Consider the following 20,041-nt stretch of genomic DNA (forward strand, 5'->3'; position numbering starts at 1 on the left):
CTGTCTATTTCTCTCCATGGATGCTGCTCGATTTGTTGGGTTTCGCTCCAGTTTCCTTAAATCTCGAGTTCACTGGCTTCCTGGACTCAATCCTAGTAACAACGCAATGTATCCAGTGCCGGTGAACACCCAGGACACGAGAGCTCAGGGCTGCAGAACCGGGACTGTGCGCCGTAGGGAAAACGGGGACCTGGATCCATTGAGCTACGCTAGTAATTTCCGCGCTCAGGTTAAAAACTCTCACCACCTGGACTCAAGAAAATCAGAATAAAGAGCGCCGAGGCCTTACATAGAGTGGGATAAGTAAACGCAACGACCCGCAGCGAGTTGAGCTCCGAGTGTGGATAGAACAGGTTAAGAGGGGATCTGGTAGAAAAACCTTGAGAGGAAGTCCTGGAAACAGTCAAATGGTCAGGCAACATCTGTGGAGCAAGAAACTGTTCAGGCGGTCGACCTAACTGGAGGTAAAACAAATCCGTTTCAGGTGGCGGAGGGTGAGAAGAGCAGAGAAAAAGAGAGCAAGGTGGATAGGTCAATGCGTCCATCTCTGATAGCATAAGGCCAGGTTTAGCACAGCGATTAGATGATCTGGTCATCAGTCACAGAAGGACCACTTGACGCTGGGCAATTCTTATAGTTCTGACACACACTTTTCAGTCTTTAGGCACCTTTATGATTTGATTTCCATCATTAACCTGTTAAATCAGTGGTTTACCACCAGACTGTCCACGCAGCAACCACCTGTGCCGTTCTGTAACATAAGGAAATATTATAACCATTTGCAATCAGAATACACTGTAAATGTAGTGGTGGTTGTCACATTTGTGGCCCGAAATGTGAAGTTAATAAAACATTAAACACAAGTTTTATCAGGTAAGCTTTATTCTCCCGTTTTCCTTTGTTCTCCTGCTTGTGTTCTTATCTCTCCCTCATACCACGTGACTTCCAGTACATCTCATACATATTCATTATCATGACATCCCTCCTTTAATCAGAAATAAACTTTACCTTCACTTACCAATATCCCTGGAAACATACAAACATCGTAACTAATGGTAATACTATAACTCAACTACATAAAATTTACTTCCTACAGCACTCATACATGCACTTTATGATATAAGATTAAAATACTGTCCCAAAGTTCTTATTAAAACTATGGCACAAAGTCTTCGTATCGTTTGGGCACTTTCTGGTTTCGTTTCGGCCTGCCTGCGATATTGTCGTCGCTTCTCGGTTGTTCACTCTCAGCGTCGGAAATACTGCTCACCACGGCTTCGGGTGTTTCTGGAGCTCTAGTCACTTCATCAGGAGTGCTGGTAACTGCCTCTGGAACATCATCAGGTCTCTCAGTTTCAGCATCTCGTATTGGCCTTTCAACCTCTTCGCTCGATGTATCTCTGGACTGGTACCTTTTTACACCTGATACATTTCTCTTATACAGGACTCCAGTCAGAGACTTGACTGTCACCATACTGCCACTTCTGGATACGACAGTATAGGGTTGATGGTAATAAGGTGTGTCTAGCTTACCACCAGTTTCATGCCTCACTAGAACATTATCTCCTGGCATGATGTCTGAATACTTGGCTCCACGTTTCGAATCTGTGTACAGCTTTGTTGCACCTTTCTTTTCAGCATCGTGGTCCCTCATCTCCCGGTCGTCTCGGATTTCCTTTATTTCTGGCATTTTTGTGCGGATTTTTCTCCCAAAAAATGCTTCTGCAGGACTTTTTCCAGTGGTTGCATGAGGCGTTGCTCGATAGACAGCCACATAAGATAGCAATGCTTCTCACCAATTTTGTCCTTCTGCGTGTGCAATCCTCAATCGTTTTTCAATGGACTGATTTTGTCTCCCTACTTCTCCATTGGCTTGCAGCCATTTCGGAGTTACTTTATGATGGTGGATACCTGTGGTCCTCATGTATTCCGCAAATGTCTCTGAAATGAATTGTGGACCATTGTCAGAGTATAATGTAACAGGTAATCCATATCTTGCGAATATCTCTGCTAACGCTTGTATTGTTTTTTCAGTGGTTGTGGACTTCAACACCACGTACTCATAGTATCTGCTGTAGTAATCTATCACTACCATAATTGATTCACCCGTCGGTAAAGGTCCAAGAAAATCAACAGCTACGTCGATCCATGGTCCTGTCGGGAGTTGCGTACTCCGGATCGGTTCTGGCGGATTACTCCTACTTGTGATTTGACATCCGTGACAAGTTTTAACAAATCTCTCTGCGTCTTTATCACAACCTGGCCACCATACCTTGGTCCTGAGGTTTTGCTTGGTACCAACAATACCTAGATGTCCTTCATGCGCTAAGGATACGATCTTCGGTCTCAATCTTTGCGGTATCACCAATCTGCAACCTCTTAATACACACTGTCCGATGCAACAAAGTTCATCTCTAATGGGAATGTAAGCCTTGTGAGTACACTTGTCCCATTGTCCACTCTGTATGCATTCTCTTACTTCCATGAGTTCTGGATCACGTTCGGATTCTCTCTCGACTTCCTTCGTAGTCACAGCTTTCGGTGTCGACTGAAGCATACAAAGCTCTCTGTTTCTGTTCCCAATTCTGACTTGGATTGTGGACCTCCATCCTTCACCAATCTGGACAGTGGATCTGCAATGTTTGCTTTCCCTGCAATGTGGATTACTTTATATTTGTAGGGTTGTAGTCTGAGTACCCATCTCTCAATTCTGGCACATGGTTTGGATCTAGGTGCATAGATCACCTCTAATGGCTTATGATCTGTGATGAGTTCAAATTCAATGCCGTATAAATATGCATGGAACCTCTCACAGGCCCATACAAGTCCGAGTGCTTCTTTCTCTGTCTGAGAGTATCTTCTTTCCACATCTGATAACGATCTGCTGGCATAGGCAATGATTCTTGGTCCTCCATCATGCATCTGGACCAACACGGCTCCTAAACCAACTGGGCTGGCATCCGCTATGACTTTGGTTGATGCCACCGGATCATAATATCCAAGAGTTTTTGCATCTGTCAGGCTTTGCTTCAGCGCTGTGAACGCTTTCTTCTGCTCAGATCCAAAATGAAATGGTACTCCTTTCCTGGTTAGTTTCCTTAGTGGTTCTGCCACTGTAGCGAAATTAGGAATGAACTTTGCACAAAAATTGACCAATCCCAGGAAACTCCTCACCTCTGTTGCGTTCTGAGGTGCACATGCCTCTGCAATAGCTTTCACCTTGGCCTCTGCAGGGTTTAGTCCTTCCCGTGAAAGTCTGTGTCCCATGAAGTCCATTTCTGACACACCGAACTGGCACTTGTTTCCATTCACGGTAAGGCCTGCCTCCTGTAGTCTAGACAGTACACGCCTCAACCGTTTGTCATGCTCTTCCTTCGTTGGTACATGAACTATGATGTCGTCAGAAATGTTGGCAACTCCAGGAATGCCTTGAATCACTCGATGGATTTCATACTGGTAGATCTCCGAAGCTGCATTGGACTTGCTTTTGCACTTCTTTGCAAAGTGGTCCTTACCTCTACACTTTCTGCAAACTTTGCCTTTGGCCGGGCAATATGGGTCTTTTCCAAAGTGACCTCGGTTTTCACATCGATAACACTCCACGTCCTGTGTCGACGCATATCTTGGCTGGTTATGGCGATGTGAGAGCCTCTTAATTTGCTGGCTTGAGTTGTCTTTCAGGGTCATGGTATGAAATTGCCCTTCAACAGCCTCTAATGCAGCAGTAATGGTTAAAGCATCAGTGAGTTCCAACTCACTCCCTCTTTCCAGTAGACGTCTTCTGAGTTTATCTGATCTGCAGTGCTGTACGACTTGATCCAGTTATTGGTGGTCGAAATCAGCTGGCATGTAATTGCATCCAACAGCTAGCTGGCGTAGTTTTGTCACGTACTGAGCAATCGTCTGGCCATCTTCTTGTCTCGTTCTCCGAAACAAATGGCGTTGAAATGAAGCATTCGGTGTCACTACATAGTGTGCGTTTAATGCATCTACCACTTTCCGGTACTCATCCTTTCTTCCAGTATTCAAAAGTGTCTTAAATGTTTCCTGAACTGCAGGTCCAGCAGTGAAAAGAAGTAACGCCCTTCTCTGTGCTTTTTCTTCAACTGTACCGGTATCTAGAAATAGGCCACGACTGTCGGCGTAGGATTCAAATTCTTCCAGCCATGCCTTCCACTTCACACTTACAGTACTTGCATCACCCGTTGGGTCAAAATGAGCAATTCCACTATGTGTTAGAAAGTCACCGTCTGCCCCAGCCATGAGGAAATATTCCAGCCCCAAAAGTACTGAGTCACAGAGAAAATTCTTATCACCTTGAAGTTGTCTGTAATCCTCTGCAATCTTGTTTAATCTTTAATTTTCTTCAAGCTTCTTTCATCCTCATCGCCAATGTCACATTTGTGGCCCGAAATGTGAAGTTAATAAAACATTAAACACAAGTTTTATCAGGTAAACTTCTCAGTGGCTTTATTTTCCCGTTTCCTTTGTTCTCTTATCTCTCTCTCATACCACGTGACTTCCGGTACATCTCATACATATTCATTATCATGACAGTGGTAGGTTCTATTTTGGCCCTCAGGAATGAATTGGATAAACATATGGTAAGAAAAAAATAGCAAAAATACACAGAAAGGTCCAGAAGGTAGAACTGGCAACTGGTCTGGTGGAGAATTGACATGGACACAATGGGTCAAGAGATCTCCTGGGTCTAACTATTCTATGATTCTATCAGAGATGTCCACTGCATTCCTTCTCCACCTTCACAATGTCATGGAGTGTACAGAATGGGAATAGGACCTTTGCCCAAATTTGTCCCCATTGTCTATCTAAGCCAGTCCCATATCCCTCTGAATTTTCTATCCATTCACCTACCCAAATGTTTTTTCAAAGCATCTATTTGTCTCAAACATTTCCTCTTGCAGCTCATTCCATATATTCAATTTCCTCTAAAGTCCTATTTAAAGCTGTCCCTCTCATATTTAACATACCCTCTAGTTTTGTACTTTCCTATCCTAGGGTGGGGTTTGACTATTCACCCATCAATGCCCAGGATGATTCTATGTTCTTCATGAGGTTACACCTCATTTTCTTGCATTTCAGGGAGAAAAGTCCCAAACTATCCAGCCTCTCCTTATAATTCCAGTCTGCCAGTCCCAGTGACATTGATGTGAAATGTTTGCACTCTTTTCAGTTTTATGATCTAATTCCTCAAGCAAGACCACTATCACTCCACACACATTATGTTAGAATAGGTTTGATGGGTACAAATAGAATCAAGGCTGGATATTTATTATCAACAATCAGTGGTCTTTATTTATGCACAGGGGAACTCTCAAAATGGCACGCACTCACAGACCCAACAATAATACACAAATAACTAAATATCAGATGCTGTGAAACATTCTCAGCTCCTGAGTGGGAATGCAAGAGTGAAACACACAATACCCACCACTCTCTCTATCTCTAGCAGGCACAGCACACTAATAAACTGTAAATTAATTACAACTAACAACTATATGAATGAATTTAGTTTCCAGCATGGCCCTTGGGTCAGGATCCAGGAAGGACCCACTGCAGTCGGCCCTCCGGTGCCTCCTGTGGCCTGCAGCTTAGATTTAGTGATGATCTCCAAGCAGCAGCAAGAACAGAGAGAGAGAGAGCAAAAAACTCCATGTTTTGCTTTTTCAATGCAGGGCCCATCCACGTGAACTGCGAGGACCAACCTCACCTGTGGGAAGATCTAAAGCTTGATTGGCAGGTGAGGTCACTTCCAATCTCAGGCTCACTGGAGAGGTCACGTGGCCCCACACAATTCAGTCTGACCAGGTCCCAGACCGAGAGGTTACATGGGCCTCCACAATCCACAATACAATATTCCAAATGTGAGTTTACCAGCATCTTTTGCAGTTATGTCATGATGACCTATCTCCTATATTCAATGCCTTTCACCACCCTGACTACCTGCATCACCTCTTTAAGGCAATGATGTATCTGCATCCCTTGGCCTCTCCCACTGCAACTCGTACGCCTATGTGGAGTACCCAGATGGCAGGGAGGACACCATCTCCATCAGTGACATAGCACCCACCAGAATAGAGAGTCCATTGCCTCAAGTGCCCTACAAACCCCAGAGCTCATTCTTACCAACTCCAGCCAGGGCTTCAGGGGATCTGGCTCAGGAGGAAATTGCATTCCCCTCCACCTTTGAGCAGGAGACCCAGCCCACCTCTCCTCCCTCACAAGGGGACCAGGAGACTAAAGGAGCCCAAGGCCCTCTGGTGCTGAGGGAGTTAACAATCCCTCCACCAGGATCACCAGACCCCCAGACCGGTTAAATCTGTAAATTTGTAAATAATTGTATAATTTTTTTATTTATTTTTCTTCTGAATCAATGTTCTGTCTTCATCCACAGACCCTAAATTCTGCAGGAAGGGGTGAGTGCAATGAACTGGGATTCACTGGTGGTGTGTTATACTGATGGCTGGCTCCGTATATACCCATATATAACTCTGGTTTCTTGCCTAAACCCTGAGCCCTTCTGAAAACCACTTTAAGACCCTACCCTCAATTATAAGCTAATAAAAGCACGTGTTCTCCCTCCAGTCCTGAGAGCTTTTATTCAAGCTATAATAGGATAGCTCAGAAGGCCTATGGGATGATGGGTTTCATTAATGTGGGAATGCGTTCTAGAAGTAAATCACAAAAATTTGTAGAGACTGATTGAAGTAAAAACACATATGCTGGAGAAACTCAATTGGTCAAATAGTGTCCTTTATGTAGCAAAAGTAAAAATACATAACTGACATTTTGGGCTTGAGCCCTTCATCAAGGTATGGAAGAATGTTGGCAAATGTCCAAACAAAAGCGTTGGGGGGGGGGTAAAAGGGAGGAGGTGATAGGTGGAGAAGGGAGGGAGGGGACAGCAGTGATCAAGGGGAGGAGGGATGGCTGGGTGAGAGGAGAAGGTAGGGAGGCAGGAAAACTGGAAAAACTGGAAAGGGGAGAGGAAGGGGTGAAGGGAAGAGCAGGTTAGCAGAAACCATAAAAGTCAATGTTAATGCCATCTGGCTGGAGAGTGCCCAGATGGAAAATCAGATGTTGTTCTTCCAATTTGCAGGTGGTCTAGGTGGGATAGTACATAAGGCCATCGACAAATATGTGAGTGTGGGTGTGTGACTCAGAATGTTAAAAATCTAATAGTTGGTGGGAAGGTGGAGGAATCAAGGATGATTTGGATGCCACATCCCCACCCCAGCTGAAAAGCAGCTAGCCTCACTCAAGAGAGCGCCTGGAGGTAGACACTTAAGTAATTCGTGGCACTCTGGTGGGCGCTGCTGTGATTGACTGAGAGGCCACCTCACTGAGGTCACAGAGAGGTGGCCCCTCAGTATCAGCCAGTGCCGGGCCCACAACAAGTGCCACTAATTACTTAACTAACTGACTGCCTCGACTCAGGCTCTGTGTGCTCTTCGCAAGCTGCTTTACAAATTTAACCCCCACTGGGAGTCCAGCACTCACTCCCCAATCCTCCACGTTCCTCAATTCCTCTCACCACCAAACTATTAGATATTTAACGTCCAATTCAGTCAGAGAGACATTAAAAATTTAATAGTTTGGTGGTTGTTGTTGTTAAGGTAGAGGATTGTGGGGGGGGGGGGGGGTGGGTGGAAGAGAGACCCGATGAGCACACCACCCGGGCCAGCAGCTGAGGCACCTGACGACCCTGCGCTAACAGCCCACGCCGGCTGCCCCTGCCCTGACGTCCCTCGCCGGGGAGCAGGGGCAGCTAGGAGGGGAGCTGTCAGGCGCTAGCCAGCTGATTGTCATCCCCTTAGCAGACACTTTCATGTGGTGCCGGGGGTCCTCAGTGCTCCGGCGATTATCCCTCCTGGAGTATAATATGCTGCTTTACATCGGGGGATTTTGGCCATCTGAAAGTGTCTTTAAGTGTCTGTATTCAGCAAAGAGGTGGGCGTCTGTCTCCACTGTATTGAACAGGCAGTGCTGCAAAGTCTATTGTCGGGCGCGATCCTACCACTGATGGGCACGGGGGCTTTGACCTGCTCTGTTTCCGACCTGACCCGATGTACACAATCTGGTGATGCCCGATTCCTCCAGAGACACCATATCGATGCCCAACTTAGTGAGGACACCAGCTCAACACAGGCCGCAGCAGCCCACAACTCCTGATCTCAAGCGATGCCACAGCATCCTGAGTAGCCGGATTACAGGCGCGCTCCAGCAGAGGACAACGTGTGTCACCCAGTAAGGCAGACAGCAGGCACTAAATTAACTTAATGCAGGAGAGCCACAAACACTGCTGAGTGTTTCCAGCACTTAGTCCTCTAATTTGGGGTAAAGATCAGTTTTAATTACAGGGGTGGGGGGCGACAGGGCTGGAGGGGCTGAATTACCCGTATTCGTTTGCTCCAGAGGAAATCGGTGAGATCATTTAACCGAATTTCTCCAATGGGTGATAATAAGAAAAAGACCGGCGTGTCCCACCCCTCACGCATCTGCTCCAATGAAAGAGGGCACCGACAGAATAATGCCAAGAATGGAAGCGTACGAGGTAAACCACGGTGTCTGCAGACGTTCGTGTTTTACTGTTGATACGTCTGAGGCGGCGGAAGGAGGAGGAGAGGTAAAGGGGCGGGCTCTTCAATATTACTCGGGCAGACAGTGGATTCTGCTCAGTTTCCAACCAGCTGTTTGGCTCAATCGCCCCGATCGAGTGGAGGAAACATGTGGCTGAATTCCTGGCTCCTGGCACTGACTTTCGGCTGTGAGGTTCCGAGGGTCCTTCAGCTTTAATCACTCTGTCCCGCCGTCGCGCAGCCGATTTATCGCTCTCTGCTTTTTTTTTGTTGCAGATGGTTGTTGGGCTCAGACTCTAATCCAGCCCCAAGCATCGATTACCAAGTCTATCGGTAAAACCGGGAGAATCCGGTGTGATGTGAAGGGTGCAACGATTAGCAGCACAGATCCCATTCATTGGTACCAACAGAAACCCGGCCAGCCGATCACCAGGATACTCTATTTTGGGGACAGCGTGATCCGGGATTCGGGATTCGGGAGTGCATTCAACGTTGAAAAAAATGATCCCTCCAAACTCTCTCTCGTCATTGAAGTAACGGCAGAACACTCGGCCACTTATTACTGTGGCTTCTGGGTGTACACAGCGTGCAACAGGAACTCCAGCTCTGTACAAAAACCCGAGCCGCCTGTCAGAGACACCACCTGGTCCAGAGAGGGCACCGACCCGCAGCTCAGGCAGAGATTACCCTTCCTCGGGGTGAGGAGCTGGGGTCTGGACAAGAGGCGGGGACTGAACCAGGAGCTTCTGAAGCAGCCGGATTTGTCGCTACAAAAAGGAAGCGGCCTGGTGCTGTCCACGTTTCTGGAGGCCCTCTTCCTATGGAGGGCTGGATGAGGGGACTCTGTCACCCGGGACACGCCGCGGGCCGGCTGGTGGGGTGGCAGAGGAGCTCTTCCAGACCATACTGATCCCCTGGCGTGGTGAGCTGCGCACTGTCCTCTGACTTCCCAAACTCCCGACCCTGCCCCATTAGGCACTTTCAGGTGGCCAAATGCCCCGCTTGTAAAGCCGCATATTATGGCAATATGTGGCTGTCGGGAGACCACTTGAATGCGCAGGAGACGCCTGCAAGGCAAACTTTGTAACCCTTCGCCAAGAGGGATAATCGCTGCAGAACAGTGGTCCCCCCAGCCATCTGAAAGCACCCGCCTGAAAGTGGCTGAGGGGATGACAGTCAGCTGGCAAGTGCCTGACAGCTCCCCTCCCAACTGCCCCTGCCCCCCAGTGCGGGACATCCCCACACTGATACCCCTGCCCACTCTCTCCCAACAGCCCAAAATCAGTCTCCATACTGTTGGGCGGCCGGCGCGGTCTGTAGGGGTTGGGGCAGCCGGCATCGGCAGTAGCACAACCTGCGCCGGGCGCCCCTACCGCTGCAGCCCGAGCTGTCCGTTCCATCCTCTCCAGCCGGCGCCGGCCACCTGAAGCACTACAGCCCTCTCCACCCGTACCTACCCCGACAGCCCCAACCACAAAAGCCTGCACCGGCCACCACAAATACTAGAGCCCGCGCTGGCAGCTCCAATCCCTACAGCCCACACCGCCAGCTCCAATCACAAAAGCCCGCGCCGGACCCCCCTCCCACCCCCCACAGTGTGGGAACTAATTTTGGGCTGTTGGGAGAGCGGGGCAGCGGGATCAGTGTGGGGACATCTCCACGCTGATAGCCCGCGCCAGCTGTCCCAACTCTGACAGCCGGAAGGGATAGGAGCCAGAGTGCGCTCAGAGGCGCATAGGATGCAGCTTCGCGAGGGCGTCCTTAGTGGCCTCAAATGCTGCGCAGGCTTTTGGGTTCCAAGTGAGCACCTTGTGTTTGGCCGCGATGAGGGCGAATTGCGGTTGCATATTGCGCGCAGCTCCCGGGATGAAGCGGTTGTAAAAGTTGACCATACCCGCGAACTCCTGCAGCACTTTGAGGCTGTCTGGGTGTGGGAACTCCCTGATAGAGGAGACCTTAGCAGCAGCTGGTGTGGCTCCTTCTGATGGTATGGCCCAGGAACTGCATGGACTCTTTCCCGAACTGTCACTTGGCCTGGTTGATGGTAAGGCTGAAGTCGGCCAGCCAGGAGAAGAGGGCATGTAGTTGGGCCTTAGTTTGTGCCCAGTCTTTGCTGGCAAAGAGAATGTCATCCAAATAAATAAAGATGAAACCCATGTCTCTGCCCACAGAGTCCATGAGGTGCTGGAATGTCTGAGCAGGGTTCTTGTGCCCCAAGGCATGTGCAGGAATTCGAACAAGTCAAAGGGGGTGATGATGGCCGTCTTGGGTATGTCCTCAGGGTGCACCAGGATCTGGTGATATCCATGCATCAGGTCAACCTTGGAGAAAACCCTTGCACTGTGCAGGTTGGCCGTAAAGTCTTGGATGTGAGGGATGGGGTAACGGTCAGAAACGGTCACCTCGTTGAGCCATCGATAGTCTCCGCAGGGACGCCAGCTGCTGGAGGCTTTCGGGACCAGGTGGAGTGGTGAGGCCCATGGCATGTCGGACCACTGAATGATCCCCAGCTCCAACATGTGCAAAAACTCCTTCTTCGCTACCTGGAGCTTGTCAGGTGGAAGCTGGCGTGCTTTGGCGTGAACCGGTGGGCCCTGGGTGGGGATGTGATGGAACACCCTGTGGCGTGGCAAGGCAGCAGAGAACTTGTGGCTTGAGGAGTGTTGGGAACTCGTCCAGGATTCGCTGGAACTCGTCTCTGGGCGTGCTGATCGTGGCCATCTACGGTTGCTCAGAGCGGGAGTTGTCGAGGCAAATGGCCTGGAAGGTACGGGCATTCACCAGGTGCCTACCTTGAATGTCCACCAGAAGCCCGTGTGCGAGGTGGAAGTCTGCACCCAGGATGGCAGTTGGGAGGGACGAGACGGTAAACCTCCACGCGAAATTACGTTGGCCGATCTGGAAGTGGACTGTCTTGTCTCCATACATCCAGATTGCCATTGCGTTGGCCACACGGAGGGGAGTTCCATGAGGTTGGTTCCTGGACTCGAAGGCCACCAGGATGATGCTGATCTGGGCTCCAGTGTCAATGAGGAACTGCCAGCCACTGACTGATTCCCGCAGGTAGAGGAGGCTGTGTTGTTGGCCAGCTGCTGCAGCCATTAACAACGGCCAGCCTGGTCATTTCTCTGGAACGAGCAGGGCTGATGACACTTCTAAGCCTTGGCTCCCCAGCGCTGGTGGTAGAAGTAGAGGCCTGGAACGGATGGTGTGGCCTTGGTTATGCTCTTGGGGGCCCCTGCATGGGCTGGGTGCTCTACCACAGCACTAAGGGTGGGCTTAGTGTGGTCGTGCCCATGCCTCATGACCTGCTGGACCACTGAGCCCTCCAGGAATCATGCGAGCCATAGCTCTTGGGCCTTCTGGGTGACATTCCTTGGGTCATGAAGCTCTCCTGGACTAGCAGCGGCCAGATGTCCCCAGGTATATGGTCGAGGAAGATGTGCTCGAAGAGTGGGCAGTTGTTGTGCTCACCCATGAATGCGAGCATCTCATCCATCAGCTTCATCGGGGACCTGTCCCCCAAGGCATCGAGGTGCAGCATCCGAGTGGCACGCTGGTGTCTGGATAGTCCGAGGGACCCGGTAAGCACTAGCTTGATGGTCTCTTATTTTTCCTCGGTGGGTGTCCTCGGCGTGTGGATGCTGAACAAGGTGCAGTGACCACATGGTAGAATTTGGTCATGTCGGACGAAATCTGGTGGAGGTGAAACTGAGCCTCCGCATGGCCAAACCAGGTCTCCAGCTCCTGAACCCAGAATTCAGGCAGTTTCACAGTTATAGCGCTGATCCCAGGCTCACTCGTGATGGGTTCAAAGACGTTTGAACCAGACGGGGTCACCAATTGTAGCGGCAGCTACACTGCTCCTGCAATAACACACACACAACCAGACAGGTTGAGCTCAGTGAGCAGACTGGTTTATTGCAGGCTGCTGGGCTGCACTTATACTCCCAGCCCAAACCTGGCTGAGAACTGCACTGGATGACTTTGACGTTACCCGGGCATCATGTGGTCCCCCACCGCAGGTTTCTGAGCCCCATGCTGGAAGGAAGAGAAACCCCTGACAGTGCCATTTTGGCTGGCGGGACTGGTTCACCTGCCTTGTGGTGAGGCACCACAAGACTTAAATTTTAACAACACAATTCACAAGATTATTACCTCTGACAATGAGGTTACATTTATAACCCTGTTTGTCTGTTTATTGTTTGTTTCTCTGTCTGACTATAAGCAAATTATTGTCCTAACATGATGGGTTGATTACGCCAAATAACCTTAAAAGGTATATAGACTTAAAGGTGTGTAAAGTAAAAGGTTTTAATGTTGTGTTGCCCTTGGCAGAAGTATGCACTCTACTGAGTGATTTGTGTGCCAGAACATTTTCTTTTATATTTGAAAAAGATAATCAAAGATTGATGTGTTACGTATTCTTGCAATTTAAAATAAATTTAGCAGTTTAAAGTTTTGTGCTTTTCATTTTTTCTACAAAACATGTCTTTGAAAGTCAAAGTTGGCAATTTGGGTGGGGGATGGGGGGGACGGAGGTCCAAATAGTTGGCCTTGCCTAGGGCGCTAAATAGTCTGGTACCAGTCCTGGCCTTAGGGATCAATTCTGGGACCATTGTTTGTTGTCTGTTTCAATGATCTGGATGATAATGTGGGAAATTGGATCAGCAAGTTTGATGATGATATAAAAGATTGGGGGAATTATGGACAGCGCAGAAGGATTTCAAAACTTGCAGAGGGATCTAGACCAATTGGAAAAATGGGCCAGGAAATGGGAGATGGAATTAAATGCAGACAAATGTGAGGTGAAGGACAAACCAAGGTAAGACATACACATTAAATGGTAGGCCACTGAAGAGTGCGAAGGAACAAAGGGATCTGGGAATATAGATAGATAATTCCCTGAAAATGGTGTCACAAATAGATAGGGTTGTAAAGAAACCTTTTGGCACCTTGGCATTCATAAATCAAAGTATTGAGTACAGGAGTTGGGATGTTATGGTGAGGTTGTATAAGACATTGGTGAGGCCATATTTGGAGTATTGTGTGCAGTTCTGGTTGCCAAACTACAGGAACAATATATCAGTAAGATTGAAAGAGGGCAGAGAAGATTTAATAGGATGTTGCCGGGTCTTCAGGAGTTGAGTTACAGGGAAAGTTTAAACAGGTTGGGACTTTATTCCATGGAGCATAGAAGAATGAGGGGAGATTTGATAGAGGTTTACAAAATTATGAGTGGTACAGACAGAGTAAATGTAAGTAGGCTCTTTACCCTTAGATTAGGAGAGATAAATACAAGAGGTCATGGGTTTTAGGGTGAAAGGAAAAAGGTTTGGGGGATCAATGGGGGAGCTTCTTCACTCAGAAAATGGTGGGAGCGTGGAAAAAGTTGCTATCTGACATGGTAAATGCAGACTCACTCTTAAGTTTTAAGAATAAATTGGATAGATAGATTGGAGGGTTATGGAATGGGTGCAGGTCAATAGGAGTAACAGAATGATAATTTGGCACAGACGAGAAGGGCCAAATGGACTGTTTTCTGTGCTGTAGTGTTACAGAAGAACATAAGAATAGAAGCAGGAGTAGGCCATCTGGGTCATTGAGCCTGCTCGGCCAATCATTAAGATCATGACTCAAACCCCCCCATATCTACCTTTTCCCCATGCCCCTTAATTCCTTTTTTTGATGTAAAAATCTATCTAACTGAACCTTAAATATGTTTAAGTAGCCTCAACTGCTTCACTGGCCAGAGAATTCCACAGATTCACTACTCTCTAGGAAAAACAGTTTTTCCTCATCTCCATCTTAAATCTACTCCCCTGAATCTTGAGGCTGTGTTCCCTAGTTCTGATCTCACCTGCCAGTGAAAACAATTTTCCTGCCTCTATATTATCTATCCCTTTCATAATTTTATGTTTCTATAAGATCTCCTCCCAATCTTCTGAATTCGAGTGAGTATAACCCCAGGCAATTTAGACTTTGCTTGCAGGTCAACCCCCTCATCTCTGGGATCAACCTGGTGAACCTCCTCTGGACTGCTTTCAAGGCCAGTATATCCTTTCTCAAGTATGGAGTTCAGACCTGCACACAGTACTCCAGGTGCAGGTGCACCAGTACCTTTTACAGTTGCAGCATGACCTCCCTGCTCTTGAATTCAATTCCTCTAGTGGTGAAGGCCAACATTCTATTTGCCTTCTTAATAACCTGTTGTACCTGCAACCCAACTCTTTGTGATTCATGCACAAACACTTCCAGGTCCTTCTGCACTACAGCGTGCTGCAGATTTTCACCATTTAAATAATAATCTGCTCTTCTATTTTTCCTACCAAAGTGGATGACCTCATATTTACTAATAATGTAGTCCATCTGCCAGACCTTTGCCCACTCACATAATTTAACTTTATCCTTCTGCAGCCTCTCCACATCCTCTGTACAATTTGCTTTTCCACTCATTTTAGTATCAACTGCAAACTTGGCTACATTACACTCTTCCAAATCATCAATGCAAATGGAGAATTTTGGTAAATGACTACCAACACATTGAATATAACTCCCGCCATTTCCTTCAGTATCCTGGGATGCATCCCATCAGCACCAAGGAAATTTGTCTACTTTCAGTCCCATTAGTTTGCTCATCACGATCTCTTTTTGTAATGTGACTGATTGCACTCAGAGACAAGTGAGGAGTACAAACTGACTTTTAACCACTTACAATCAATGACCAGTAGACACAATAGTACTTAGATGAATCTGAGATAAGGTGGGAAAACTAGTATTTATATTGGAGTAGGTGAGGGTGGAGCCAGGGGAGGAGCCAGTCATCTGAACAATACATAGACAGTGAATTCCAGTTCACTGCATTCACCCCGTCCTTTAGAATGGAGACCATTCATTAAAAAAAACTAATACTTTACAAATATTTACAAGTTAAGTCTGTCAGGGGCTCTGGTAATTCTGGTCGAGCACTGCAGTACTGGAGGAGTTGTGCTTCCAAAACTTCCTGGACCCCCTGTGGTACAGGGTCAGTGGATCTCGAGGGCTCCGGCTCAGGTCATGGAGTGGATTGGTCCACTTCCCGAGCAGTGTCCTCTGGGACACTGAGTGGAGTACTCAGTAGTTCCTGGCTCACTTGAGGCATCAGATCCTCAATTCCGACGGTCTTTTATCGAGACAGTGTCCTCTCTGCCATCAGGATATGTCACATAGGCATACGTTGGGTTGGCGTACAGCAGGTGCACCCTCTCGATTGGGGGTCTGTCTTGCTCCTCCTCATACATTCTCAGCAGGACTAGCCCTGCCAGGAGAATAGTCCCAAGTGTAAATGTAAACAAAAGCTCCTGAGTGGTTGCGTTGGTCTCCATGCAGAGGAGTGACCTTATGGAGTGGAGCACCATGGGTAGGACTTCTTGCCAGCGTGAGTCTGGAGAGCCAATTTCATGACCTTCCATACAGTCATGTTCTCTTTTTCAACTTGTTCGTTTTCCTGGGGATTGTAGCTAGTTGTCTTGCTTGAGGCAATGCCCCTTACGAGCAGGTACTTGTGTAGCTCTTTTTTGCTCATAAATGATGAGCCCTGGTCACTATGGGTATAGCTAGGGTACCTGAACAGGGTGAAAGTAGAGTGCAAGGCCCTGATTATTGTGGTTGTGGTCATGTCTGGGCAGGGCATGGCCAATGGAAAATGTGAATACTCATCGATGATGTTGAGAAAGTACACATTTCCATTGGTGAAAAGGAGAGGACCCTTGAAATTGACACTGAGTCATTCTAAGGGGCAGGTTGCCTTTATCAGGTGCACTTTGTTGGGATGGTAGAAGTGTGGCTTGCACTCTACTCAGACCGGGCAGGACCTGGTCAATTCCTGATGTCCTCAATGGAGTAGGGCTGTTTGCATGCCTTGATGAAATGAGCCATGAGAGTGATGCTCGGGTGACAAAGCTCATCGTGCAGTGACTGCAAATGGCTAGAGTGTGCAAAAGCACAGCTTCCTCTTGACAGGGCATCTGGAGGTTCATTGAGGGTACCTGGCCTGCTGTTATGTCATACTTATAGGTGGAGAGTTTGATCCTCCACCTAGTGATCTTTATTTTGCCCCTTTTTGCATTATTAAACCTGAATGCCACTGATTGCTGGTCAATGAGCAGTGTAAATTTTCTGCTGACCAGGTAATGCCTCCAGTGCCTGATGGCCTCTACAATGGCTTGAGCCTCTTTTTCCACAGATGGGTTCTGAAGCTGGTGGCCTTGGAAGGTGCAGGAGAAAAAGGCAATCTGGTTAAGGGTAGTAGCCAGAGCTACGTCATAGGCATCACTTTCCACCTGGAAGGGTGCATTCTCATCCACCACATTAATGGTGGCCTTTGCAATGTAGCCCCGAACGTAATCACCTGGGCTTCGACTGATAATGGGATAACGGGACTGATAATGGACCTTATTTTTGTATTGAGGGACCCACTGGGCATAGTAGGAAAAGAAGCCCAGGAATTATTATAGGAAAGATATAAACAAAATAGAGAGAGTGCAGAGAAGGTTCACAAGAATGTTGATAGGATTTCAAGGTTTGAGTTACAGGGAAAGGTTGTGCAGACTAGGGCTTTTTTCTCTGGAGCATGGAAGATTGAGGGGGGACTTGATAGAGGTGTTTAAGATTTTAAAAGGGACAGACAGAGTAAATGTGGATAGGCTTTTTCAATTAAGAGTGGGGGAGATTCAAACTAGAGGGCATGGTTTAAGATTGAAGGGGGAAAATTATAAGGGGAACATGAGGGGAAATTTCTTTACACAAAGGGTGGTAGGGATGTGGAATGAGCTTCCGGCAGACGTGGTTGAGGCGGGATCATTGGTTATATTTAAGGATAGACTGGATAGTTACATGGAGAGGAGAGGACTGGAGGGGTCTGGACCGGGTGCTGGTCAGTGGGACTAGGAGGGTGGGAATTTGTTATGGCATGGACTAGTAGGTCCGAACTGGCCTGTTCTGTGCTGTAAGTGGTTATATGGTTATATGGTTATGGTAACCTCTTTAAAGCTTTCATGGTCTTCGGGATCTAGAGGTCGAACAGGGGTGCATTTGATCAGAGTCAGGGCCAGTGACACTATTCTCCACCACATAGCCCATCACCAGAGGATTCATCTGGAATGCACCCTTACTGGAATTGTATGTGAGGTTCAGGGCCTTGGCTATGTGGAGAAACCTCTGGAGGTTGGTGCCATGGTCTTCCAGAACCTGTCCACAAATGGTGACGTTCTCGAGATAAGGGAAGGGGGCCTTCAACTCGTATTCATTGACCATCTTGTCTGTCTGTCTCTGAAAAACTGAGACCCATTGGTGATACCAAAAGGGGCCCTCCAGAACTGATGGAGCCATCCGTCTGCCTCAAATGCTGTGTAGGGGAAGTCCTCAGAGCGGATCAGTAACTGATGATATGCAGCTTTCAGGTCAATGGTTGAATACTGTGCAATTTCGTTTACCATGTCTGAAATCCGAGGGAGGTGGTACGTGTCCTGCAGTGTGAAATGATTAATTGTTTGGCTGTAGTCAAACTGTGAAGGCATCATGCAGACTGCTACGTCAACCATGCCTTAAGAAATGACTTATCCTGGACACAAAACACTTGTCAGAATGACTGCACTACCTGAAAAGACTGAGGCAGGTAAGGCTACCAGCCACTATCCTGTCAACTTTTTACAGGAGCTTGATGGAGAGAGTCCTGGCCTGGTATGATTGCAGTAGAGCATCAGATGGGAGGTCAATCCACTAGACCATAGGAGCAGTAGAGGATCACTGGGGCACACAGCATCTTTCAGCTATTCCCGTCGGGAGAGAGATGAAGGAGTGTCAGAACGAGAACTACCAGGCTGAGAAATGAACTGCTCATACAAACTCTCTATGATTCAACAGTTTATTTAACAGTCATATTAATTGATTTTAATATTTGTATGTAAGTACTGTGAACATGTATGGTTTGTCTGGATGTGTGTTTGCAGTGAGGACTGGAGAACGCTGTTTCGTCCGTAGTACTCGTATGATAAATGAACCTGAACAATAATTAAAAAGAGCTTCACGTGTAGACTGGAGGGAAAGGGACTCGGAAGAAGATGTCTATGACGGTGATTCTGCGCCGCTGTGTCAAACGGAGCCGCATTATGTTGCCTGCATCCTGGACACTTCCTATTTAATACTAACGACGCAATTAGAGGAGCACGTCCACCCCAAGCTTCACACGGAATCATGTCGCTCCGTTATCTAGTTGCTGCCTTGTTGATCTTCCTTGGTAAGTATGTCCACCATACTTTTTTTTTGCTACCCCTTCTCCTTCACGTGCCTTCACTGTCCTTCATTTGCAGCTGGATACGTTACCGGGGATTTGAACCAGCCTCAGATGTCCATCACCAAGCCCGTGACCACAACGGTGAAGATATGGTGCGAGTCCACGGCCGCCTATTACATCCACTGGTACCAGCAGCGCCCCGACCAGGCGCCTACAAGAATCTTATTTTACAACGAGGGGAAAACCGTGCGGGAATGGGGAATACCCATCAAATTTTCAGCCGAGGCGAGCGGCTTTTCCTTCTCGCTTGTGATTGATAACGTCAATCTGACTGATGCGGCCACGTATTACTGTTCCCGATGGGTTGGCACAGTGTGAAATAACGACTGGAGGGGCATACAAAAACCCTGCGAGTCGCTTAGCTGCTATTCAGCTTCGCCCGGGGACATGAGACACCAGCACATTTCCTGGCGGTACATCTAGGAACGCAGCGTTCCCGTTAAGTGGGGGTGGGACACACGGGACAATCTGCTGGAGGAAGGAAATAAATTCGATTTAAACCGGAACGTGTATCATTGCAAAATACACATCGCCCGCTAGGCGCACTGCATTTATCAATCAGATTGTTTTTCAACGCCGGGATTCCTGCCTACTATAGAGATGGGGAACCTGATGCAGACGTTAGGTCACTAGAAAAGCTAAGCAGAAAAAAAATCACTGTTTTTGCGAGGTAATTTGAATGCAACATGAAGTAGACGACGCTTCCTTGTTAGAGGCCGACATTGGGAGTATCGTGCAGAGTATTGGCTCATTGATTTAAGGAGATGTTTTCTGGAATGAATACCTGGAATGATGGAGTAAAGTTGGGAGTTTAGTACCACATTGAGCCAGGAGATTGAAAGGAGGTCTCGTTTCCTGAGGAGTGTTGACAGGATGAATCCACGTGGGAGAATCAAGGTTGGGTGTCCTTTACAAATAAGGGGTCGCCGTCTTTCTCTCGGGAAGCCAGGAGTCTTTGGAACCTTCTTCCACGAAGGACGGCAAGCCGAGCCTTTGAGACATGGGGAGATGAGCGAAGGAGGATGGAGTGAGTGGGTGGAAGGGGGTTGAGAGGAGGTTGGAGCGAGTGGGTGGAAGGGGGTTGAGAGGTTGGAGCGAGTGGGTGGAA

At 47.8% G+C, this 20,041-nt stretch overlaps 1 protein-coding gene and 1 gene segment (V, D, J or C); both read left to right on the top strand.

The window, feature by feature from the left end:
* The first annotated feature begins 8,472 nt into the window (after positions 1–8,472).
* Positions 8,473–9,436, top strand: LOC138753105 (immunoglobulin iota chain-like). The gene is made up of 3 exons (XM_069915692.1): positions 8,473–8,568; positions 8,683–8,788; positions 8,877–9,436. Exons 1-3 carry the CDS (start codon positions 8,473–8,475, stop codon positions 9,434–9,436), a joined length of 762 nt encoding a protein of 253 aa, XP_069771793.1.
* Positions 9,437–18,556: 9,120 nt separating this feature from the next.
* On the top strand, positions 18,557–19,432 carry LOC138755302 (Ig kappa chain V region BS-5-like). The segment is given in 2 exon segments: positions 18,557–18,876; positions 18,950–19,432. Coding segments are annotated over 2 exon segments (345 nt in total).
* The last annotated feature ends 609 nt before the right edge of the window (positions 19,433–20,041 follow it).

The sequence above is a fragment of the Narcine bancroftii genome, chromosome 2 (assembly GCF_036971445.1).
Source record: "Narcine bancroftii isolate sNarBan1 chromosome 2, sNarBan1.hap1, whole genome shotgun sequence".
Lineage (NCBI taxonomy): Eukaryota > Metazoa > Chordata > Chondrichthyes > Torpediniformes > Narcinidae > Narcine > Narcine bancroftii.